Source organism: Cavia porcellus, unplaced genomic scaffold (genome assembly GCF_034190915.1).
Source record: "Cavia porcellus strain 051 isolate PalLab524CR breed Dunkin Hartley unplaced genomic scaffold, mCavPor4.1 scaffold_5, whole genome shotgun sequence".
Lineage (NCBI taxonomy): Eukaryota > Metazoa > Chordata > Mammalia > Rodentia > Caviidae > Cavia > Cavia porcellus.
Window position 1 is genome coordinate 26,016,918 of NW_026947488.1, and position 25,556 is coordinate 26,042,473.

At 48.9% G+C, this 25,556-nt stretch overlaps 3 protein-coding genes across 4 annotated transcripts; all 3 read left to right on the forward strand.

The window, feature by feature from the left end:
* Positions 1-1,308: 1,308 nt before the first annotated feature.
* Positions 1,309-8,648, forward strand: Fam83c (family with sequence similarity 83 member C). The gene is made up of 4 exons (XM_003467767.4): positions 1,309-2,082; positions 4,020-4,187; positions 4,393-4,517; positions 5,015-8,648. The coding sequence occupies exons 1-4, from the start codon at positions 1,576-1,578 to the stop codon at positions 6,597-6,599; spliced, it is 2,385 nt and encodes a 794-aa protein (XP_003467815.2). The 5' UTR covers positions 1,309-1,575; the 3' UTR covers positions 6,600-8,648.
* Positions 8,649-9,144: 496 nt separating this feature from the next.
* On the forward strand, positions 9,145-15,291 carry LOC100732654 (eukaryotic translation initiation factor 6). Its single transcript, XM_005002730.4, has 6 exons — positions 9,145-9,564; positions 9,651-9,736; positions 11,477-11,652; positions 12,141-12,317; positions 12,522-12,703; positions 15,011-15,291. Exons 1-6 carry the CDS (start codon positions 9,458-9,460, stop codon positions 15,018-15,020), a joined length of 738 nt encoding a protein of 245 aa, XP_005002787.2. The 5' UTR covers positions 9,145-9,457; the 3' UTR covers positions 15,021-15,291.
* Positions 15,292-18,925: 3,634 nt separating this feature from the next.
* On the forward strand, positions 18,926-25,535 carry Eif6 (eukaryotic translation initiation factor 6). Of its 2 annotated transcripts, XM_003467737.5 has the most exons (7): positions 18,926-19,353; positions 19,440-19,525; positions 21,411-21,586; positions 22,075-22,251; positions 22,455-22,636; positions 24,479-24,524; positions 25,248-25,535. In XM_003467737.5, exons 1-7 carry the CDS (start codon positions 19,247-19,249, stop codon positions 25,323-25,325), a joined length of 852 nt encoding a protein of 283 aa, XP_003467785.2. In that variant the 5' UTR covers positions 18,926-19,246; the 3' UTR covers positions 25,326-25,535. The 2 variants fall into 2 exon arrangements, with proteins under 2 accessions (XP_003467785.2, XP_005002786.1); XM_005002729.4 differs by lacking the exon at positions 24,479-24,524 and having other exon boundaries at positions 18,935-19,353.
* The last annotated feature ends 21 nt before the right edge of the window (positions 25,536-25,556 follow it).

The window sequence follows — 25,556 nt, forward strand, 5'->3', positions numbered from 1 at the left end:
AGCCCTAGAGGAGGGAAGGTAGGCCAAGGACCGGCTCCTACCAGGCCAAGAGTCCCCCTGGAATCAAAGTGCTGCACATGTGGCTTCTAGCACAGGCGACTCAGGTGGGCCTCAACCCACTGCCCCCAGCTTGCTGGGGCACTTGTTCAATGGCAAACCTCAGCCCTCAGCCTTGTCAGAGCCTCTTGCTCAGAATGTTAGGCTGTGTGGAGTCTGGGAGGTGTGCGTTTTAACTCTTCCAGGCCAGTGTTGGGACCAGGGTGAGGGCTCCTATTTCAGGTCTGTGGAAGATGGATGGGCTCTGAGTCTGGAGGCGGGGTGGGAGCGAGGGGGGCAAAAGCCTGTGGGCTCCAAGACTATGGTGGTAAAGAGTAGCAAGGCAATGGTGGGAGAAGGCCTGGGCAGCGGGACAGGTCAGTGTTGTCCTTGACAGTTTTGTGTGACACTCTATTCAGTTATTTTGGAGCCTGTGTACATGTGGGCCAAGATATGCAGTACTCATAGTGCTGTGTTTCAGGTTATAGCCAGTGTCTAGATTGGTGGTTTGGGTCAGTTCATGTAAGGGGGTTTGGGCAAAATGTGTGGTCTCAACCTGAATGTGGTGATACATGCCTGTAATCCCAGCACTTAGGAGGCCAAAATAGCAGGATTGCTATTTGAGGCTAGCTTGGCTACACAATAAGTTCAAGTCCAGCCTCAACTACACAGTGAGACCTTGTTTCAAAAAACAAACAAAACCAAAAACAAACTGTGTGACCTGACCAAGAAAAGGAAGGAGCAGGTAAGGGAGGGGAAGGGGAAGTAAAAAGAATTAAAATATATTATATACACATACCACCTCTCCATAATGAATATAATCATTACGTACCACAAACATGTACTAATAAAATTAAAAAATAAAAATAAGATTACTATTTTTTTTTGTCTTTTTCGTTTTTATCGGTACCAGGGATCGAACTCACGACTGCCTGCTTGCAAGGCAGGCGCTTATGCTGCTGAGCTAAATCCCCAGCCCCAAGATTACTATTTTTAAAAAAAATGTGTGGTCCAAATGTGTCAGCCTGTGGTCTATGTCTGCACATATGTCAGTCAGTGAGTATATCAACTGGTGTGTTTATGTCTTTTCTCTGGGTGTCCTGAGTCATTCACCACATAGAGTATATGCATACTTGTGCGTCCCTGGCAGGCTTAGCCCCTCTGGACTATCTCCAACCTCCATGGGTCCCTAGAAGATCAGGTTTGGAGGCTTGCTAGGAGCCTGGTAGGAGGGGATGGTGTGGCTGGGATGGGGAGGGGAGGGAGGCAGCAGTGTGCACTGAAAGCCTGGCACTGACGCTTCCCAGGCAGGCGAGTCCCAACACAGGCAGACAGGTGGGGCTGACCTGACAGGTTCCGGAAGCCGGGGGCAATGGGGCGGAGCATAGGTCTGACTTTAGGGTGGCAACAGGTTGGGGGCCCTGCCTCACACTGGGAGGGCCAGCAAGAGGCGTGTTGCTGGTATCTTCTTCCTGCTACAGCCAACTGGGGTGCAGGCAATGGAGCCTGCCGGCAGGTGAGACAACCAGGAAGCCAGGCATGTTCAGAAGCCTCGGGCCTGGGGGCACCCAGGGAATGGCAGGACCCCTGCGGAGCCGGGTGGAGGAACTGAAGCGGCCCTGGTGGCGGGAGAGCTCACCACTGGTGCTGCAGCACAGTGAGGCAGCTAGGCTGGCAGCTGATGCCCTCCTGGAGCGGGGTGAGGCTGCTTACCTGCAGGTCATCTCTGAGGAGCGGGAGCTGCCCTTCCTGAGCGCCCTGGACATAGACTACATGACCAGCCATGCACGCACAGGTCCTGAGCTCAGCGAGCCCCAGGGCCCAGAGGCTTCAGGGCCTGACCGCCTCAGCCTGCTCTCTGAAGTCACCTCAGGCACCTACTTTCCCATGGCCTCTGATGTAGACCCTCCAGACCTGGACCTGGGCTGGCCTGAGGTTCCACAGGCCACGGGCTTTAGCCCTACCCAGGCTGTGGTCCACTTCCAGAGGGACAAGACCAAGAACATCAAGGACTTGCTGCGTTTTCTCTTCAGTCAGGCCCGAAAGGTAAGCGGTTCATCTCTGCAGGCATTTACTTCAGAGGTATCCAGTGAGGGAGGGGGACCTGATCAAGGCTACACAGCAACTAAGATGCAGAATTGGATTAGAACTTTCCTATGGGATAGCAAGCTGAGAGAGGATAGGCATGTTTTTTATTTCCCTTGGTTAGCCCCTTGGCATTCAACAACATTATGTATAAGTGTAGAAAGGGCACAGACTTCTAGAACTCCACAATACCCCTGAAAGTAAAAGTGACGCTGTATATATGGCAAGGAGCCATATTCCTTGGGAAAAAGTTCGTAGCTTTCATCATATCCTCAAACTCTTATGACCCCCAAACTAAGAACCCAAACTTGCAGAACACTGGAGCCACTCCTTTGACTCAGAGGAAGAAACTGAGGCCAGGGAGGTGCTGGGCCTTGGTCATAGAGGTACTCGGGGTGCAGGAGGAAAGGGTCCCTGATTAAAGTTCTTGCTCCTCGCTGCAGCCCTGCTGTGTTTCCTGCTAGGCCTGAAGAGGGGAGGGGACATTGGTTTGTGAGGTTTATCTTGGTTTTAAGGCCTAGGCCTTTAGCTCTGCCCCAAAGAGGGAGGAGGGGAAGTTGCTGAGCTCAAGGCAAAGAGAATCAGGACAGCAGGTAGGGGTGGTCATGTGTGGAAAGACTGCAGTCACATAGCAACATGGCCTCACTCCTTGAGCCCCAGTTCTGCTCAGAGGACAGGGAATAGACACAATGGCTCCCAGCACGAGTGGAGGTATGGTAAGGCTCCAGAGCCTCGATGGCAAGCTTGCCTGTGCCCCAGGCAGGAGAGGGCCAGGCCCGATTGGCATCAGGAACAGGGTTATTAGGCTGTTGCTGTTGTCACCACCAGCCCCCTTTGATCTTTCCTGACTATTCTTGTTCCCCTCACTCCTGACGGGGCCTCTGCCACAGACTACAGCACCCCACAATGCCTTTTCTGCTTGCCCCCATTTAGACCCCACCAGCCCTGGGCTAGGAACTAACCTACTGGGTTGGGTTATCCCTAACTCCTTGAGTGACCTTGGGAAGTACTCCCTTCCCTGTGGCCCAATGTCCTCATTTTGTTATGAAGGCAGCAGGAAAGCCACATTTATTGAGCTTCTGTTGTGTCCAGAATTTTCACATTTAATTCCTGTAACTCAGAGATGCAGCTATCATTATCTCCATCTAGCACTGAGGAAGCTGAGGTTCTGGAGGTGACCTGTCCAGGAAGTGACAGAGTCTGGGTTTGAACCCAGGTCTGTGTCGCTCCAGAGCTGTAATGCTTTGTACCTTCTGATTCTTGCCCTGGCCCAGAACAGGATTATCTTAGCAGATACATGAAGTGGGAAGAAGGGGCAGATGGAGGATTGGGGGTGCCAGGAGCTACTCTGAGGTAATTTATATGGGAGGTACAAGCCCCAGTTCTCAATGGAGTGCAAAACACGGTTCCATGAGTATAAGATGTCACATCAAGCCTTTGCAGGAAAACTGAGGCAGGCTCGGCAAAGGTACTGAATATCCAATGACTGGCTTTTAGCTCTCACCCTTGAGAGAGGGCCTCAGACAGCTAGTCCCTAGGCCAGAGCCTGGGAGGGAGCTAGCAGGAGACTAGCCTGGGAAAGACAGCCTGGGTCTCGACATAGAGTGGGACTTTGGACTAGCACAGCTGATCCACAGGTATTTTTGAGGATCTGATGACAAATACTCCATCCACAGAAAAATGCACACAAAAACTTTCAAACAAGGGGCTCAAAACAGCCAAATCTCCCCATGCCCAGGTTAAGAATTCTGAGGTAGGCATCACTCAAATCCTGTTGATTCTCTCTTGTTCAGATTCTCTGGACTCCTGGTTTTCAGGCTTGCACTTTTCTTGGGAATTCAGGCTGGCCTGGATGTGAACAGAGCTCCAGGCAGGCTTAGCTTCCTCTCCTCTTCCAGGTGGTAGCTGTGGTGATGGATGTATTTACCGACATGGAGCTTCTATGTGACCTCATGGAGACCTCAAGCAGGCGTGGTGTCCCTGTATACCTCCTCCTGGCTCAGGAGCACCTGAGGCACTTCCTGGAGATGTGCTACAAGATGGACCTCAATGGGGGTCACCTGCCGGTTAGTGTGGGCTAAAGGCAGCAACCCAGGGTGGGAAGTCAGGAGGGCAGGAGAGCCATTTGGTAGCCAGAGAGCACTGAGGGAGACACTGGGCACAGGGTACCAAGTTCCTGTAGCTGGGGTCAGAGACATTGCTAGGATGGACATGGCTTCAGCTCTACTCTCTGAAGGCCAACCCTATAATGTCCTTCTACCCTTGGGCCAGAACATGCGTGTGCGGAGCACATGTGGGGACACGTACTGCAGCAAGGCAGGTCGCCGCTTCACTGGGCAGGCCCTGGAGAAGTTCATCATCATCGACTGTGAGCAGGTGATCACAGGCAGCTACAGGTGAGCAGGGGAAAGGAAGAGGAGTCTGGGGTTGTGCCATGGGCTGATGAGGGCATCCTGAAGTTTCTTCCATCTACATATCCATTTATCCCTTCAAACATGTTCTGAGCACCTGCCATGTGCCAGTTCCCCTGCAGGGCTCAGGCTAACGTGGGAGGAAGTCAGCAGAGGAACAGCCCACTCTAGTGGAATGACTACTTGAATGCCCTTGGCACAGAAAATTATATTGCACATGACAAATAGAAGGACTATAGGACCCTGGTTCCTGGTCCATTTTACACATGGGCCATTTAAGGCCTCGAGAGGGCAGCCATGTAAGCAAGTCCTCTAGGCAGGACTAGGGCGAGCACAGATTCTGGATTTGGAGCTCTGTGCTTTCAACCAAAGCTTCATGGGGACAGTCTTGGTCCACCTCCCAGCATGCTTCTCTGGTTATGATTCCTGTTGAGCCCCTGGCCTTGCACTTTTCATTCCTGACCCAGATCCTCTGCTCCCAGCTTCACTTGGCTTTGCAGCCAGGCCCACACTAGCATGGTGCTGCAGCTGAGGGGCCGCATTGTGGAAGACTTTGACCGGGAGTTCCGCTGTCTGTATGCTGAGTCACGGCCTGTGGAAGGCTTTTGTGGCAATGAAGATTCACTGTCTCCCCAAGTACCGCCTCCTCCCCCAGTTGCCCTTGCCTTTGGGCCTGGCATCCCAAGCCCTACATCCTCGCCCTCTAGCACCAGTCTCAGCAGTGTCAAGCGCTCACCTCTCAGGGGCCACCCTTCCTACCTTGCTCTACCAGGAGGTGGTGGCTGTAGTGACACAGCTATGGAGTCCTCACCCCCAGGCCCTTCTCACCGTGAAGGTGGTGACCAGCCTTTCCTACATCGACAGCTGTCAGACCCTAACCATAGCTCCCCTCACGTGCCGTATAGGGCTAACCTGGGCAAGCTGGGGGCATTCCCATGGTCCCAATCCTCCCCTGCCCTCAACCACAGTAGCCCCAGTCCTTTGACCCAGGCAGTGAGGTCACCTCTGCTCCCTCGACCTCGTCCTGTCCTCCACTTTCCCCGGGGATTCCCAGTTCTGTCCCGGCTCCCAGAGAATGGGCTTCCAGGAAGCCAGGAGCCTAGTGCCCCAAGAGGTCAGCGGATACTTGGCGCAGCCTTGGAGATGACAGAGGAGCAGAAGGCGTCTCTGAGCCAGAGCCATGGCCAGCTGGACCTTCTAGTCCCATTCCCTAGAGCCCGAGAGGGAAGTTTTGACCCCGAGGTTACTCCCAACTCAGGCTCCCATCGGTCAGATGAGCAGGCTCCAGAGGAAAGGCGGCTGTCCCTGAGCCACAGCTACAGTCAGCTGGATCTCCTGCCCCAGCCCCAGGGTACCAGAGGTGCCCCTGAGTCAGGTGGCCTCAGACATGGTGATGTTACCCTAGAGGACAGGAAGCTGTCTCCAAATCACAGCCATGGCCAACTGGACCTCCTGATACATGACTCCAAGCCCAAGGGCTCCAGAGGGCCTGCTGAAGCCAACTCCTCAGCTAGAGCTGGCAAGCAGGGTCTAGATGAGCAAAGAGAGACCCTGGGCCACAGACCGATGGACTTCATCACCAAGTTTGGTCCATTCCAGAGTGAAGGGCCTGGGTCCAATGGTCTCCCAGGACCAAGCCCTCCTCGAATTCCTGGAGTAAGCCCTGGAGATGAAAAACGGCTGACTCTGGGTCACAGCAAACTGGACCTCATCACCAAGTACCATCAGCTTCAGGGAGCCAGGCAGGAATCTGGGCCTGTCCTCTCTGGGGGCCTCACGGGTGGCCATCAGAACAGCAGTGGCAATGACCTGTCTGAGAATGAGAAACGGCTGACTTTGGGCCACAGCAAACTGGACCTTATCACCAAGTACCATCAGCTTCAGGGTGCCAGGCAGGAACCTAAGCCTGTCCTCTCTGGGGGCCTCACAGGTGGCCATCAGAATGGCAGTGGCAATGACCTGTCTGAGAATGAGAAACGGCTGACTTTGGGCCACAGCAAACTGGACCTCATCACTAAGCACAACAAGTCCAAGTTCAAGCTGCTCCGAAGTCGCTTTGAATCCTAGTCCTGCTTTCTCCATTCCAAGATTCAACTTGCTCAGGTTGCGGACTCCGGAGTGGGAGTATAAAAATGGGGATTCACAGTGAGGGGAGGCATCTAAAAGTCCAGGTTAGACACTTTCTGGACTCAAGATTCTCAAAATACACAGATACACATTCACACGCATGCACACACACAGAGTAAAGGGAAATCAGAATTACTGAGTACCTATTGTATGTCTCTGTGCCACACTTCAGACTAATTACTCTTCTCTTCCATCATACACACAACATCCTAAAAGACGGATTTCCTTTGGTACATAGTTACAGGGTGACAGATAATATCTTCTCTTTTTACAAATGTGTAAGCTGAGGCCCAGGTAGTTTGGATGGCCTAATTGGATGTGGGTCAAAATAAATGATGAAGTAAAAACGTCTGCCAGACCTGTGTCCACTGGTTTGGTTTTAAAGACTGTGATTTTCATACACGTGGCACATAGTATCTATAGTTCATATGTCTCATTCACACAAAATACAAACAGGACAGAAGTCCCCAAATGCCCACACACAGTATACTGACGGAGTATGGTGAACACTCGTATATTGTACACCCAGCAGCATACAGTAAGTACACATAGGTCACTGTGATAAGTCTAAACACTTGATAATTTAGTTGAGTTTACTGAATAAATGTCATTCAGAAAAATGATTACACAAAATACACGCCGGTAGTGTACACTACAGATCCCCTCACTATACACAAACTGCAAACATTAACATGACTCAAAACATAAACACACACACACACCCTAACTACTATCTGCTTATACTTAAACTGTGCCACCAGTCTTTTACCGTACATGCCCTGGGTTGACAGATAAATCAAACCCAGACTCTGGAGAATGAGGATTAAATGTGTATGCCACAGGGAGGAAGATACGGCTGTGTCAAATGAAAAGCTAATCAGAGGATAAGTCATGGAGACGCTGGAGAAGATTCCTTAGAAAAGTCAGGCCTTAAATGGCAGCGAGGTTTCAGAAACACGGAGGAGAAAAATTCTTAATAGAGCAAGTCACATGAAGGAGGACCAAGAAAGGAATGACAGGTCTGAGAACAAATAGAGCCTGTAGATATTCAGATACATGCATACATACATCGTGTTGCCCAGGGCCTCTTACAGCAGGCTGGAATAAATTGTGTACCACCTGTTTGGAAGGCAGCATGTGATACAAATGAATAAAGACAGACATGGCTAGAACCAGATATGACAGTTTGTTGTGTCTTAAAAAATACCAGGTTATGGTCCTGAGCTCAATTCCCCGTACAAAAATAAATGAAGTTAGGGGCTGGGGATTTAGCTCAGTGGCATAAGCGTCTGCCTTGCAAGCAGGCAGTTGTGAGTTAGATCCCTGGTACCGGTAAAAAGGAAAAAGACAAAATAAATAAATAAATAAATGAAGTTATAAACAGAAAGCAAAACAAAAAACAACAGAGAACATTCCAGAGAACCTTCAGAGATCAGTAAGTTGGGTAGTGGGCCTGTACTGCACGTGACACACGCACACATCAATACCATCATCCATCATCATTTTGCTAAGGGGAGCTTCAAACAGCCAGTAACAAATTGTGGGTCTTTTTCCTGTGCTCCTCATAGTCATGGGCAGATCAAGCAGCAGCCTGGCATGTCCTAAGAAACACTTTATGGAAACGCGAGTTAGGGATGGGAAAAGGACATCATTCAGGCTGATTTTGGGGGCAGAGGGTCCACTGCAGGAGAGTGGATGCTCCAAAGAGGGTTTTAGGCAGGGGGCGCCAAAGCCCTCACTGTGCCATTCTGAGATTCTGGGACTTTTCTAGATTCTACCTACCAAATGCAGGCTAAGTTCATCCTGTCCAGGAGAGCAAGGTCTCTGGCCAACACCACCCTCTCCAGGAAGAAGGTGGCTGCTGAGTGAGTGATAGAACATGCGTGAAAGGCATACGGGGAAGCATGCCGGCCCCCCACATCCTCGCCCAACCTGGACCCCTGCCTCTTCAATCTGAACCTAATCCATTCATCCTCAGTCTTCAGCCTGTTTTCCTGTGCTAGTACCTACAGCCAAGCATCCTGCAGTCTGTGATTGGTCTCAATTCTCCCTACTGGACACCTTCCCCCGCTTAACGTCAGCCACCCCAGCTTTAGCTCCAGATCTCACTCCTCAGCCCTTCCCTGTCGCCAGGACCGCGCACCGGGACCTCACAGCGCAGAGCAAAGCGGAGTCCATTCCCCTCTAAACCAGCCCTACCACCCCCTGCTTTATTTCAGTAAATATCCAGCAGCCCACCTTCTGGGAGGCGGCTCCGGCTCCTCCTCTCCCTCTACCTGGTGTCACACCCGCCAGCCACAGGTCTTAGTCACCTGAACCTCCCAAAAAGCTCCAGGGAGCACGAACGAACGAGCCAATGAGCGCAGGCGAGCTTGCGGGGAGCGAGGCCAGGCGGGGCGCGGCGCAGAGCTTTTGCAGCCATAGAGTCCTCCCCCTGGGAGGAGCTAGAGGGGCCGCATCAGTGGCTGGGGCGCAGGCTTCTCCCGGAAGTCTCTTAGGGCCGGGGCGGAAACGGAGAGCTGTTTGCGAGGGGGGTAGTGGAGTGTGGATTTCTGTGTAGCCAGGTGAGCTGGTGTGAAGGGAGACCGTTGGGGTCAGCTTCGGGGCCCTGGTGGGAAAGAGGAGCCTGACGACTTGGGTCCGAGTTCGACGGGCTCAGTGGGCGGGGCCCGAAATCTGACTTCTTAGAAGGGCAGGTTCGCGACGATCCTGAGGGGAGGGGTCCCCCGAGACGTAGGACTTCTGGTATCTGGTCCGTGGAGCTGAACTCGCGGCGGGGGACCCTCCAGGCCTCCCTCATGGCGGTGCGAGCGTCTTTCGAGAACAACTGTGAGATCGGTTGCTTTGCCAAACTCACCAACACCTACTGCCTGGTGGCCATCGGGGGATCCGAGAACTTCTACAGGTGCAGCGGAGCGGGAGGGTTTCGGGAGTGGGGAGCTCCGGCTGAGTGTGTCCGGGCTGGTGACCTCCGAGTCTGTGTCCCTGCAGCGTGTTCGAGGGCGAGCTCGCCGATACCATCCCCGTGGTGCACGCGTCCATCGCCGGCTGCCGCATCATCGGGCGCATGTGTGTGGGTAAGGCATGTGGAGGGCGCCTTGCGAGAGTAGAGTCTCCAAGCACCATGAATTATTAGTCATATCGCTGGAGAGAATTCGGAGTGACCTAGGAATTTCAAAGTCTTCGTTCGTTATCTCCCTGGAGTATGGTGTATCAGGCCGGAGTGGGACCCAGTACAATGGGCAACAGATCAAGGACAACTTCTGAAAAAAACTTCTGGAGAATAGTCAGATAACATTAACTGCATTTGGTCGTTCTCATTTCCTCTTCACGACACTGAGAGGTAGGAATTATACTAAGTGGACTGATAGGAAGCTGAGACTCAGAAATCTATGTGACTCACCGTGTAGCACACCTAATGTGGAAGAGGATTTTAATTGGATCTCTTCCTTGTCACTTACTATGGACATGCTTCTTTCTGGTTTTGAGCATCCACTTCTGAGTCTATGAAATGACTTTAAGAGTGTGGGTCATCCTATTCAGTTCTACTCAAATCTTCAGTTCCCTTTTCCACATCTCTGAATGGCTTCTCTAGTCTCTAACCCCTCAACATTGTTAACTCTGGTCCTTTTTTTAAGCCCCCCCCCCCTGACTCATTACTGCTTTGTTTTGTCCCTTAGTTTTGTACACTGGAATAATGTAGATGTCTCGTCTCACCTTTTTTCTTTTACTTTAAAAAGTGTTAAACATGATAATCTTTAAGTGTTTTCTGATGTATTTAAAACACCTGATCTTAAACCAGGCCTTTGGGAGTTGAAGCAATGTTTGACAAAATAAGGAAGAATATACTTTGGTTCTTTGTGTATTATAAAGAGAGAAGCTCAGAATTTTAGACAGTGAAGAATTGGGGCCTTCTGTGGGTAGAAGTTTAGCCAATAATTGTCTTAGTGTAATTTGTTCTTTCTTGTTCCTATGCGATCTGTTTTAGGTAAGTATCCTGGGGTGTATTCATACATTCTGATGATAAGTATTTAGGCAGTTTTGTATTTGGTCTGGTAGGAATAATATGTTTATGTAAGTATGATGTGTACATATTTCTGTGGGATATATATAATACAGGACTTAGGAAGGGAATGGAAGAATCACAGGTGGTTTTACTGTTGTGAGGAAGATGATGTCGGTAATTTATCTGAAGTGATTGATCAATCTGAAGTGATTCTCCCTAGCTTGTTAAAGTTTCATTTGTTCTACGTGTCTCTGCTGACACATGGTATTGACAGTCATTTTAAAATTTTGCCATTTTGGTGGCTTATGTTAGCTAAGTTTTTGTTTCTCTTATTTTGCTGGGGAATGAGTTCAGTCCATAGCTCAACTCATGGCAGTGGAGACTCAGTGAAGTGCTGTATCCATAGATTATATCTACAGTCCAGCTGAATTTATAAGCAGCAAAACATACAGCTCATACCAAAGGCCATTTCTGTTTGTCTTTTCCCCTCCATTTGATGATGAGGAAATGAGTAAGTCTTGTTGAGATAGATTCCTGAATCATCTTGGGCCCGCTCAGGGTACCTGGTCCTTTTTTTTTTTTGTTACCTGGAATCGAACTCCGAACCTCACACCTGACAGGGGCAGGTGCTGCACTGCTCAATTACATATATGGATCAGTGGACCAGAGGGCTGGGGTCTGAAACTAAAGCCATCCTGGAGAAGCTCATTGGCCTGGGCGCGGCTGGCTGTATCTTGATCCCTGAGGTCCCAGAAACATGTCCTTATTCATGGTCTGTGTTCTCCCCACCCTCCCATTTGGGTCTCCCCAGGGAACAGGCACGGGCTCCTGCTGCCCAACAACACCACTGACCAGGAGCTGCAGCACATTCGCAACTGCCTCCCAGACTCAGTGCAGATCCGGCGGGTGGAGGAGCGGCTCTCAGCTCTGGGCAACGTTACCACCTGCAATGACTACGTGGCCTTGGTCCATCCAGACCTGGACAGGGTGAGGTAGCCTGACTTGGCCAGGAGCCACAGGACCAGCATCAGCTGCGATTAGCTACCATTTTTACCCCATAGGCAGAAATTAGCCTCATCTCTGTGGTTTCTGTGTATAGCAGGCTATCAGTAAGAACAGGCCTCGGTGGTATGGTCAGTGTCGGAAGCTAGGAGACCATTAATTCTTCAGGGTTAGGAGATTTGGGGGGAGAGACCAAGTATAGGCCGAGACGGATGACTGACGGTTGAATTGGAGGGTGTGTTAGCGAGAGAGGGTGACATGGAGGCCAGCCCGTGTTCAGGGTATGCATGGGTCTCAGGCTTGAGAGCTGGCCCAGACTCTGTGCTAAGCTGTAACGTACCCTTTGCCCAAGTGAGGTTTCCACGTGCAGCTATATAGTAGAGAAATGAGGGGCCCCAGGTTCCGGCGTGAAGGGCGCCAGTTTCTTGGCCTATCTGTCTTGAGCCCTGAGCAGCGGACTCTTTGACTGACAGGAGACAGAAGAAATCCTGGCTGATGTGCTCAAGGTGGAAGTCTTCAGACAGACAGTGGCTGAACAGGTGCTAGTGGGAAGCTACTGTGTCTTCAGCAATCAGGGCGGGCTGGTGCATCCCAAGACTTCAATCGAAGATCAGGATGAGCTGTCTTCTCTTCTCCAGGTCCCCCTTGTGGTAAGTCTTCCTACACCCTGGCCCCTGTCTCTTGTTAAGACAGATGCCTTTGCCCAGATTCTGGAATCTATGTCCTCAACCACCCTAGTTTGGGATCAGGGTCCAGGTTCTGGGCACAGGCTTTGGGAAGAGTCCTCATTGGGGTGGGCAGAGACTTTGGCCGCTGTGCTGTGCTGTGCCCCATGTTAGGCCCAATTTTGGCAGGCGGGCACTGTGAACCGAGGCAGTGAGGTGATCGCTGCGGGGATGGTGGTGAACGACTGGTGTGCCTTCTGTGGGCTGGACACAACCAGCACAGAGCTGTCAGTGGTGGAAAGCGTCTTCAAGCTGAATGAAGCCCAGCCTAGCACTGTCGCCACCCGCATGCGTGATTCTCTCATCGACAGGTATGTGGGTTAGGGTGTGGGCTTACTTTTCCTTTGAGAGTAGGGAACTAGATTCCTCGTAGCATGGGAACTAAGTTATGTTTCTCTTGGTATGTGGTCTTCAAAGGTAAGCGTGCATCTGCAGAAACTGAGCAATCATAGGACACAGCCAGCAAACATTTCTTGAGCATGTGCTCATCCTTACCTTTAAGGATTCAGCTCTTGAGACAGAACTTTCTGCTGGTCCTTGTAACTATATTCTTCTTTTCTGTATTACTACAAATGGAACCCTGAACTTACACTGAGCTGTATTTCCAGCTTTCTTTTTTTTTTTTAAATAATGACACAGAACTTCACTTAGTTGCTGAGTTGCCCAGGCAGGGCTCAAACTTGTACCCTCTTCCCTCAGCCTTAAAGAGTCTTAGGATTACAAACATGGACTATCCTGCTTGGCTTGTCCTTATTTGATTTCTGGCCATGTTTTGCAATTTTTTTTTTTTTTAATTGGTAATGGGGATTGAACTCATGGCCGGGCACTTGTAAGGCAGGCACTTATGCTACTGAGCTAAATTGCCAGCCCTGTTTTGCAAGTTGAATTTGTGCTGTATTGGTATCTCCAACCAGTAACACAGGATCTCAAGACAGGACAGAGCTGTTATGGCTAGGAAAGGTGGGGAGACTAGTATAAAATGCTGTGGAGGCATGGGGATTTGGGTACGTACCTGTAACCCAAACTTCCAGGAGGATCACAGAGGGCTAGGGTGCCAGGTCTGCATTGTGAGTTCAGGTCCTGCATGAGTCAGGCCCTAGGTTCCTTCCTGAGTGCCTCAGGAGAAAAACCCAGAACCTTTACTTGTTCACCAGTGGTGATGACAGAGGCAGTGTGGGTCCCAAAATGCACATCAGAATCACCCAGGGTAGCTTATTTTTTAAAACTAATACAACACGAAAACAAGGCATGGTGGCACACATGAGTACTTAGTACTCTCCTTAGTACTCTGGGAGGGCTGAAACAGGAAAATCTCAAGTTTGAGCCCAACCTGGGCAACTTGCCAACTTAGTGAGACCCTTTCAAAATAAGAAATGGGTTAGCTCACCAGCACCACCACCAAAAAACAAAAGCCCAACTTGGGTCCCACCTAAGCTATATAACATGGCCCAAGGAGATCCCTGATGGATATATGTGAGCTACATCCCTACCAGGCAATAGTGATGTGGTGATGAGTAGTAATATTTCCTGTTCTTTTGCAACATTGAATCTTATAAGGAAGAAAGTACTTACACAATTTATCATTTAATTAAACAACAAAACTCCTTTCAATAGAAAAATTTCAGTGAAGTGATGGTTGATACCTATCAAAAATTAAAGGAAATGTTTCATGTAATGGCAGAAGTTAGAAACTGCCACTGAAGCTGGGCAGAATCACTGCATTCCTTAGGAGGGGTCAGCCTTTTTCTAGTATTGTGCTCTCCTTCCTTGTACAGAAATGGGTATTGGAACAGAAACAAGAACACTCACTAGTGTCTTTATTTGTGGGCATGTTTTGTTTGAGGTATGCATGATTCCTCAGGATGAAGATGGTCAGGGTTTCTAAAATATGTACTTCAGGGCTGGGGATTTAGCTCAGTGGTACAGTGCCTGCCTGGCAAGCGTGAGGTCCTGAGTTTGATTTCCAGTGCCCAAAAAAAAAAAAGAGTATGTACTTCAGTTCTGTAATCATCCATATGATTTTCATTTTCGATGAGAATGTTTTCAACTGGGTGCAGTGACATAGGCTTGTGTAATTCCCGAAGTCCTAAGAGGCTGAGGCAGGAGAATCACAAGATCAAGCCCAGCTTGGGCAACTACTTAGAGACTGTGTGTCACAATAAAAATATTAAAAGAAAGAAGTTGTCAATTGTAACTCAGAACAGGTTTGTTTTTCAATCTAGTTTTCATAGATTTTTGTTTGGCTAGCACTAAAAAGGAGCATTTGGAAATGAAGCCAAAGTCCTGGCCCCAGCCCTGCCATAGGGACTTATGTTCTAGGTACAGCCTTTCCTTGGAGCAAGCTCCCTTTTCTAAAATTGTGAGGCTCTATGCTTAGTAAACAAATAATTAGTTAAGCAACTTGCTGCAATATAAGCAGCAGGAATCCATCTTAGTTTTTAAACACTGAGAACTCCAGACTAGACTGGGTAACATAGGAAGCAGTCAAACCCAGAATCGGGGTGGGTTTAGCCGGGTCTATGAGAGGCTCTTCAGGGCGAGCTAGAACAAAGGTCCAGGGTGGGGTGAGGTGTGCCCTGTGAGGCGGCTCCTGACTGTGCTCCTCCTTCTCTCTGCAGCCTCACCTGAGTCACCTTCCATGGTGCACCCAGCCTCTGGACCTTGGCTCCTTCCCCCATGCCTCACCTAGCCTGTACTTGCTGCTGCCAGGAAGGTGTGGCAGAGGGATCAGTGAAACTGAGTGGCTGGATGCCCAGCCCTGCACCAGTGCCATCTTCTGAATCTGTTGTTCCTGAAAAACCCTCCTGTCATTCTGGCTGTCAGTGCTCTGGCTCCTGAATGAGGACTCTGCTGTTCTGGGGTACCCCATTAAAGGGCGCCTGCCTCTGGCCACTCTGAATGTGCTGTTTGTGGGTGTCAGCTGTGCCATACCCTCTCCCATTGTTAAGGACTTCGGGAAGGCTGTCAGAGAGAGACGTACACACAGCCTTCTCTGTCATCCATAGGAGGCTTCATCCCAGGCCAAGAGGAAGAAGCAGTCTCACTTTTTTCTACCTAACTGAGAATCTGATCTGTCTGGGCATTCTTGCTCTTCTTGACCTAAGGAGGATGGAGATATCTGGCCTGGCTTCTGGGTCTCTTGTCACCAGAGCTTAAGCTGGTAGTGAGCTCTCATGGGAAAGTGGAGGCAGTGCCATGAGTCTCTCGATTGTACTGGGATAGAATCTACAGGTCTCTGCCCTGGGGTTCTGGGACAGGATTGGCTGATTTCTTTATTTGGATCTTGCCCTTGGAGAAAAAAATCACTGGTTTCTATCTTTGTGGCCTGAGGACTAGATCGCTGCAGCATTTATCACACCCAGCACAGTAATCTCACTTGATTAGCCTGGTCCTACCTACAGGTGGCTCAGCTGACTGAAATGAAGTTGGAGCAAGGTGTGGACCTGGCAAGCAGCAGGGTCTAGATGAGTGAAGACAGGCCTTGGGCCACAGCCAGCTGGCATGCATCAAGTTTGGCCCATACCCAAGTGAGCCTGGGCCCAGGGGTCTCCCAGAACAAATTCTGCTCTCAGTGTTGGAGTACGCTCTGGGGATAAGAAAGGGTTGACCCTGAGCCATAGCAAACGACTGCATCCCCAGTTATCAACTGCAGGGGGCTAGGCAGAGAGCTAAACCTCCCAAGGGTCTCACTGTTGGCCATCAGAGTGGTAGCACTGATCTGTATGGGAATAAGAAATGGCTGATCCTGGGCCACAGCAAAAACCTCATCATTAAGTTCAAGACGCTCTGAAATCACTAAGGGTCCTAAGCCTGCTCCCAGTAGAGACAGATCATTCTGAGACTTGACTTGTACAGGTCCAGACCTTAGGATTCGACCTTGAGAGATTGGAGATACATAGGGAGGGGTGGCATCAAGAAGCCAGGTCAGATACACATTTGCCTCGAGATCCTTACACAAAATGGAACACTGAATTATTGAGTGCCTGCTTTATGCCACTACTGGGCACTTCACACCAGTTGTTCTCACTACAAGGTAGACCTGTTGGTGTAGAGTTTACGGGATAAGTTTTATTTTTTGGTACTGGAAATTCAACGGGGACCTTGTGCTTGCCAGGCAGGCACTGTGCTGCTGAGCTATATTCCTAGTGCTAGATAAGTATTATAATCCCCTACTTCATAAACAAATGTGGAAGTTGAAGTCCAGGGGATTTGGCTGACATAGTTGGAAGCAGGTGTAAATAAAAGGCAGAATACTGACCTTGCCAGACCTGTGTTCTCTGGTTCTAAAGATTATGGCTTTTGGGGCTGGAGATTTAGCTCAATGGCATAAGCGTCTGCCCTGCAAGCAGGCAGTCGTGAGTTTGATCCCTGGTACCGATAAAAAGGAAAAAGACAAAAAAAAAAAATTTATGGTTTTTATACAGACATGGCGCCATACATTGATATGTCCACATTAATGCAAGATACACTACAGAAATGCCCCTAATACTCATACCATATACATGCCACATTGATAGGGTAGGGTACACAGCCACAAACTAACTGCACATGTAAGTACACACAGATCCCTGTGCTAACCCCAGACATCCAGGACTTGAAAATTTAATGGAATGTACTAAATATAAAGTGCCATTTACCTAAATGATTACTTAAACACCTGCTTTTCAGTGCATACCATGAACCCCCTTAGGAGGTAAAAACCACACAACCCAGCTGTGTCATACACTGTATTCCCACACTGGGAGGCCACAGCAGGACGCTCATGAGTTCCAGCCCAGCCTGGCCAACCTAGACCTCATCTCAAAAAAGGTGCCTGAGGGATGTACCTCACTATGAAACTCCTGGGTTTAATCTCCACTATGAGAAAGTATCCTTAATGTATTGTTTCTCTTGTATGAGAAGCCAAAGGATAAGTAAGGAGCATAATGGAGGATAGATACTTGGAAGTAGGAAGAACATGTTAAAACTGGTAAGGGAGGTGCCCGGGATTAGCTCAAGGGCAGGGCTCTTGTCTGGTAAGCCATAGATCCTGAGTCCAACATCCGGTTCCCGAAAGGGTGGGAGGAACAAAGGAAGTGGGCGGGGGAAAGGAAGTAAAGGGGGAAAAAATGGCAACGGTTTTATTTTTTGGAACCAGGGATCAAACTCATGACCTCACGCTTGCCACTCCACAACAGCTTTTACACATGGGAAGAAGGGGGATGGAGAAGAATTAAGATGTTTAGGTACAGATTATCTATGATGAATGTGATCAACATGGATGACAAATTTTTTTTTTGGCAAATTTGTACTAATAAAAAATAAACTTATGAGGGCAGGGATGTAGTTCAGTGGCAGAAGTGCCTGCCTGGCAAGCACAAGGTTCTGAATTCAATTCAGGTACCCCAAAAAAAAAAAAAAAAAAAAGTTATAAAAAGAAAACAAACACTAAACAAAAACCCTCCAGAGATTACTAAGTTGGGCAGTGGGTCTGTACTGCACGTGGACACATGGCACACACCAACACCATCATCATCTTGCTCAGGGTTTCTTAAAACAGCCAGTAACAAATTGTGGGTCTTTTTCCTGTGCTCCTCATAGTCCTGTGCTGGCACTGTACACATGATACAAATCAATAAAGGAAGCCATGGGCAGATCAAGCGGCAGCCTGGCATGTCCTAAGAAACACTTTATGGAAACGCAAGTTGGGGATGGGAAAAGGACACCATTCAGGCTGATTATGGGGGCAGAGGGTCCACTGCAGGAGAGTGGATGCTCCAAAGAGGGTTTTAGGCAGGGGGCGCCAAAGCCCTCACTGTGCCATTCTGAGATTCTGGGACTTTTCTAGATTCTACCTACCAAATGCAGGCTAAGTTCATCTTGTCCAGGAGAGCAAGGCCCCTGGCCAATACCACCCTCTCCAGGAAGAAGGTGGCTGCTGAGTGAGTGATACAGCATGCCTGAGAGGCACACGAGGAAGCATGCCGGCCCCCAGCATCCTCGCCCAACCTGGACCCCTGCCTCTTCAATCTGAACCTGATCCATTCATCCTCAGTCTTCAGCCTGTTTTCCTGTGCTAGTACCTACAGCCAAGCATCCTGCAGTCTGTGATTGGTCTTATTTCTCCCTACTGGACACCTTCCCCCGCTTAACGTCAGCCACCCCAGCTTTAGCTCCAGATCTCACTCCTCAGCCCTTCCCTGTCGCCAGGGCCGCGCACCGGGACCTCACAGCGCAGAGCAAAGCGGAGTCCATTCCCCTCTAAACCAGCCCTACCACCCCCTGCTTTATTTCAGTAAATATCCAGCAGCCCACCTTCTGGGAGGCGGCTCCGGCTCCTCCTCTCCCTCTACCTGGTGTCACACCCGCCAGCCACAGGTCTTAGTCACCTGAACCTCCCAAAAAGCTCCAGGGAGCACGAACGAACGAGCCAATGAGCGCAGGCGAGCTTGCGGGGAGCGAGGCCAGGCGGGGCGCGGCGCAGAGCTTTTGCAGCCATAGAGTCCTCCCCCTGGGAGGAGCTAGAGGGGCCGCATCCGTGGCTGGGGCGCAGGCTTCTCCCGGAAGTCTCTTAGGGCCGGGGCGGAAACGGAGAGCTGTTTGCGAGGGGGGTAGTGGAGTGTGGATTTCTGTGTAGCCAGGTGAGCTGGTGTGAAGGGAGACCGTTGGGGTCAGCTTCGGGGCCCTGGTGGGAAAGAGGAGCCTGACGACTTGGGTCCGAGTTCGACGGGCTCAGTGGGCGGGGCCCGAAATCTGACTTCTTAGAAGGGCAGGTTCGCGACGATCCTGAGGGGAGGGGTCCCCCGAGACGTAGGACTTCTGGTATCTGGTCCGTGGAGCTGAACTCGCGGCGGGGGACCCTCCAGGCCTCCCTCATGGCGGTGCGAGCGTCTTTCGAGAACAACTGTGAGATCGGTTGCTTTGCCAAACTCACCAACACCTACTGCCTGGTGGCCATCGGGGGATCCGAGAACTTCTACAGGTGCAGCGGAGCGGGAGGGTTTCGGGAGTGGGGAGCTCCGGCTGAGTGTGTCCGGGCTGGTGACCTCCGAGTCTGTGTCCCTGCAGCGTGTTCGAGGGCGAGCTCGCCGATACCATCCCCGTGGTGCACGCGTCCATCGCCGGCTGCCGCATCATCGGGCGCATGTGTGTGGGTAAGGCATGTGGAGGGCGCCTTGCGAGAGTAGAGTCTCCAAGCACCATGAATTATTAGTCATATCGCTGGAGAGAATTCGGAGTGACCTAGGAGTTTCAAAGTCTTCGTTCGTTATATCCTTGGAGTATGGTGGCCCTCAGCACTGAGTGGGACCCAGTTTGAGTGTAAACAGAACAGTGACAAGCTCTGCCAAAGATAAGTTGAGAATAATAGATACAAATGATAGCCAGAATAAATAGCATAGGTTCAGTATAGCACATCTGTATCCCAGCTATTTACTTAGAATATGGGGCAGAAGGATGAAGAGCTGGTTCCCAGCACATGTTTCTTAGGGAGACACCGTCTAAATGTGCAAAGGGTAGGGTCAGTCAGAATTAGAGGCTTCCCTAGTATATACTATCCCCTGGGTCATTTTGTAGGAGCACCACAAAAATATAAAAAGAAGAAAAAAGAAGTACTTTTATTTTGGTTCTCAAGAAGTAGGAATTAGTGTGTTAATGTAACTCATGATGAAAGGAGGTTAGAGAATCTAGGTGACTCACAAAGTACCACTCCTAATGTGGAGGATTTTAATTTTATCTTTACCACCACTATCAACAAGCTCCTTCCTGGTTCTGAGCATCCAGTTCTGCCTCTGCGAAATTATATGCCCAGAGTCTGGGTTATCTTATTCTACATTTAAATCCTTAGACCCCTTTTCCATGTTTTTAGTGGCATTTCTGCTCTCTCATCTCTTAGTATTGTTCACTGTTTCCATTCCTCCTTGCTTTAAGGTGGCTTTCTGTCCTGTTACTGCCTATCCTTATTTCTTAGTTCTGCAGATTGAGGTCACAGGAGTCTTATTTTTTTACTTTTAATTTGAAAAATCTTAACATACTTGATTTCTATTCTTTGATTCACTTCAAACACTTTGATCACAGAATCAACAGAAAAACACCCTAATCTCTAACCATCCTCATTGGATTTGAAGTAAATTCAAAGAGCAAAGATGAATTTCACCTAGCCTTTATTGTATTATAAGAGAGCAACTCTTAAGTTCAGAGTGGTGTCCTTAAAAAGGATACACAGAATTTTAGCCATAGTTTTCATAAGGTAATTGAATTTTGCTCCTTTTTGCTGCAGTATGGTAGGTATAGTTGGTGGATATTTCAGAGTGGACTTCATTCTGTTGGTTCTTAGCTGGTCTTTTAGCAGTAGTGTGCCACTGTATAAATATGAACATATAGGTATCTCTCTCTTGGATCTATAATATCTACAAATTAGTCTACATAGGTATTCTCCATTCTATAGTATAAAAGTTAGGCAGAGTCAAAATTTAAAGTGACTGGTGTAGTAGATAATACTACAAGATTATCTAAAGTGATTGACCAGTTCATTCTATCAGTGTATGAGTTTCATTTGGTCCACATTTTGACAGCATTTGATATTCACATGCAATTTAAGTTTTAGCTACTCTTGTAAGTATATAGCAATAGCTACACGTAGGTTTGTTTTTGTTTTTTTTTTGTACCAGGGATTGAATTTAAAACCTAATGCTTGCCAGGCAGATGCTTATGCTGATGAGCTAAATCCCCAGCGTAAGTGGAAAAATATACAACTCATGCCCAAGGTCATTTCCACTAGTCTTTTTCTCTCTTGTTGATGGGAAATGAGTAAGGCTTATTCAGATAGATTCCTGCCATCTTGGGCATGCCCACGGGGCTTGGTACTCTTGTGTGATGTATGGATCAGTGGACCAGAGGGCTGGGGTCTGAAACTAAAGCCATCCTGGAGAAGCTCATTGGCCTGGGCGCGGCTGGCTGTATCTTGATCCCTGAGGTCCCAGAAACATGTCCTTATTCATGGTCTGTGTTCTCCCCACCCTCCCATTTGGGTCTCCCCAGGGAACAGGCACGGGCTCCTGCTGCCCAACAACACCACTGACCAGGAGCTGCAGCACATTCGCAACTGCCTCCCAGACTCAGTGCAGATCCGGCGGGTGGAGGAGCGGCTCTCAGCTCTGGGCAACGTTACCACCTGCAATGACTACGTGGCCTTGGTCCATCCAGACCTGGACAGGGTGAGGTAGCCTGACTTGGCCAGGAGCCACAGGACCAGCATCAGCTGCAATTAGCTACCATTTTTACCCCATAGGCAGAAATTAGCCTCATCTCTGTGGTTTCTGTGTATAGCAGGCTGTCAGTAAGAACAGGCCTCAGTGGTATGGTCAGTGTAGGAAGCTAGGAGACCATTAATTCTTCAGGGTTAGGAGATTTGGGGGGAGAGACCAAGTATAGGCCGAGACGGATGACTGACGGTTGAACTGGAGGGTGTGTTAGCGGGAGAGGGTGACATGGAGGCCAGCCCGTGTTCAGGGTATGCATGGGTCTCAGGCTTGAGAGCTGGCCTAGACTCTGTGCTAAGCTGTAACGTACCCTTTGCCCAAGTGAGGTTTCCACGTGCAGCTATATAGTAGAGAAATGAGGGGCCCCAGGTTCCGGCGTGAAGGGCGCCAGTTTCTTGGCCTACCTGTCTTGAGCCCTGAGCAGCGGACTCTTTGACTGACAGGAGACAGAAGAAATCCTGGCTGATGTGCTCAAGGTGGAAGTCTTCAGACAGACAGTGGCTGAACAGGTGCTAGTGGGAAGCTACTGTGTCTTCAGCAATCAGGGCGGGCTGGTGCATCCCAAGACTTCAATCGAAGATCAGGATGAGCTGTCTTCTCTTCTCCAGGTCCCCCTTGTGGTAAGTCTTCCTACACCCTGGCCCCTGTCTCTTGTGCCTCAGATGCCTTTGCCCAGATTCTGGAATCTAGGTCCTCACCCACCGTAGTTTGGGATCAGGGTCCAGGTTCTGGGCACAGGCTTTGGGAAGAGACCTCATTGGGGTGGGCAGAGACTTTGGCCGCTGTGTTGTGCTGTGCCCCATGCCAGGCCCAATTTTGGCAGGCGGGCACTGTGAACCGAGGCAGTGAAGTGATCGCTGCGGGGATGGTGGTGAACGACTGGTGTGCCTTCTGTGGGCTGGACACAACCAGCACAGAGCTGTCAGTGGTGGAAAGCGTCTTCAAGCTGAATGAAGCCCAGCCTAGCACTATCGCCACCCGCATGCGGGATTCTCTCATCGACAGGTATGTGGGTTAGGGTGTGGGCTTACTTTTCCTTTGAGAGTACGGAACTAGATTCCTCGTAGCATGGGAGCTAAGTTATGTTCCTCCTGGTATGTGGTCTTCAAAGGTAAGCGTGCATCTGCAGATACTGAGCAATCATAGGACACAGCCAGCAAACATTTCTTGAGCCTTACCTTTAAGGATTCAGCTCTCAAGGCAGAACTTTCTGCTGGTCCTTTTTATTTGATCACTGACTGTGTTTTGCAGTTTGTATTTGCACGTGTGTTGCTATCTCAACCATTGCCCAAGACCTGAGACAGAAGACAGATGCTGTTGGCTAGGGAAGTTTAGAAGGTACTCCAAAATGCTGAGGAAGCTGGCACACACCTGTAGTCCCAGCACATGGAAGGCTGAGGCAGAAGTATCACTGCCAGTTCGAAGCCAGTCTGGACTACACAGTTACTTCAAGGCTAGCCTGAGCTGCATAGCAAGGCCTTGTCTCAAAAACTAAACAAGGAAAACATTGGGGAGACTTCTGATACCTAAGGAGTTCTTGAACAAATTGGGGTGGAGCTTGCCTCAGACTCAGAGTCTAGTTATTTGTGGGTTACAAAAACAAAGACAGGATCCTTACCCTGGAGATTCAAAGGTGTTAGATTTAGAATCTTTTTCGAAGAGCAGGTGGTTGGTAGTTCCACCTTCTCTCACATACTCCTATGAGGACTTTAGTTGTACCTGTCTAGTCCTGAGCAGAGACTCTCGAGAAATCATGGCGAACCTTTTAGAATTTTCAGTGATAACAAACAACTGGCTGTTGCACGAGTGCCCTGGGGTCACTGCTACTCTTCTAAGAAGCTAAAACTCGAGACAGAGCAAGTGCCAACCAAGTAACAAGTGCCAACCCTGTTCCCTTTCCTTCCTTTGTCTTTCATTTGTTTCTCCGATAGCTTTGATCCTTATAGGCAGTGCTCCATGGGCCATGGCCCAGGGAAAAATGATGTAATAACCACATACAACTTTTAGCTTTCTTCAAGGAAAATTAAAAGTATAGTAAGTCCCTGATTTATAAATGGGTTCTGTTCTAGAAGAATGTTTGAAAGTTGGATTCATTTGTGAGTCTGACAGTGAATCTTACACACGTTTGACACATACACAATTCAAAGCATAAAAATACCAAACACAAAAATACTGTAAATAAACCATTTTTACTTTATAGTTATTTTAAAATGGTGGTACAGGATTAACGTTAAGTGAGCTACTTCTGTAATTTATTTACATCTACAAATGTTCATCATGAGAGGTCGATTTGTATCTGTAAAAGTTTGCAACTCAGATGTTCATATATTGGGAATTTACTGTACCCTAATTGTCCTTGGGAACCCTGGTGGAAGACCTTCTGGGATAATGTAAGTTTTCTAAGGGATGAATCATTTAGTCTTCCTTCTGGAAATGAGTAGGTACTTGACCATAGGGAGACAGGCAGATACCTAGACGGGAAAATATGAATTGTGTGAAGGAGAAAGGTAGTATTCCCAGAGTGCCCAGGACTTTGAATGCCCTTTGAGGAAGGTGTTGTTTTTGGTTTCTGGGGAGTTTTTTTGGTTCTGGGAATCAAACTCAGGACCATGTGCTTATCAGCAGATGCTGTGCCGCTGAACTATCCTCTGCTCAGGAAGTCCTGCAGTTTGGGGTTTCATCTATTTTGGGATTCTTATTTATAAACCTGCTGGTGTCAGCCCTCAGATTCTGATCCTGTGTGTCTGGGTTGGGGCCCATCTCTTATGCTTTTTTAAAAAATAAGTTACGTTGGGTGATTCTGATTGGGTATCGGGTTTTCTGTTTTTGTTTTTTCCTCTGGCACAGGGGATGGTACCCAGGGCCTACTGTCTACGTGGCAAGTGTGATACCAGTAAGCTACATCTCTAGTCTGAAAAGTGTTTTTCAATAACTTTATATGAAAGGCAGTAGTAACACAGTGATAAGTAAACTAAATTTCCTGTCCTTTGGACGATTGTACAGCAGACAGTATTGACACAGTTATTTATTTGATTAAACAACAATGGATTGCTTAGTAACCTGAGGATAAATTTTAGTGATGTAATAGTTGACACATATCAAAAAAGTCCAGCAAGTGCTACATTTAATAGTAAAACTGTAGAAACTGTCACTAATCATCAACCAGGATTATTAATTCCAATAGGAATGTTTTTCAATTAATCCTTACACAGAAGATCTGTGTTTCAGCCTAATGCTTGTGATCCTTGTGTGTAGTAGCACCAATAAAGGTGAATTCTGGAAAAGGAGCCATATATTTGGGTGACTTGTAGTCTAAGCAGATCATTTCTTCTGACTGAGTTCCTTGCTCCCTTCTGTAATATTCTTAGGTTATAGTTTATGATCAGTATAATTCAACATGATAGACCAACCTGAGTGGGAAAGAAATCCTTGGTGTTTTAAACACTGAGAACTCCAAACTAGACTGAGTAACCTAGTATACACTCAACCTAGAATCCGGGTGGGTTCAGCTGGGTCCATGAGTGGCTCTTCAGGGCGAGCTAGAACAAAGTTCCAGGGTGGGGTGAGGTGTGCCCCGTGAGGCGGCTCCTGACTGTGCTCCTCCTTCTCTCTGCAGCCTCACCTGAGTCACCTTCCATGGTGCACCCAGGCTCCTGCCTCTGGACCTTGGCTCCTTCCCCCATGCCTTATCTAGCCTGTACTTGCTGCTGCCAGGAAGGTGTGGCAGAGGGATCAGTGAAACTGAGTGGCTGGATGCCCAGCCCTGCACCAGTGCCATCTTCTGAATCTGTTGTTCCTGAAAAACCCTCCTGTCATTCTGGCTGTCAGTGCTCTGGCTCCTGAATGAGGACTCTGCTGTTCTGGGGTACCCCATTAAAGGGCGCCTGCCTCTGGCCACTCTGAATGTGCTGTTTGTGGGTGTCAG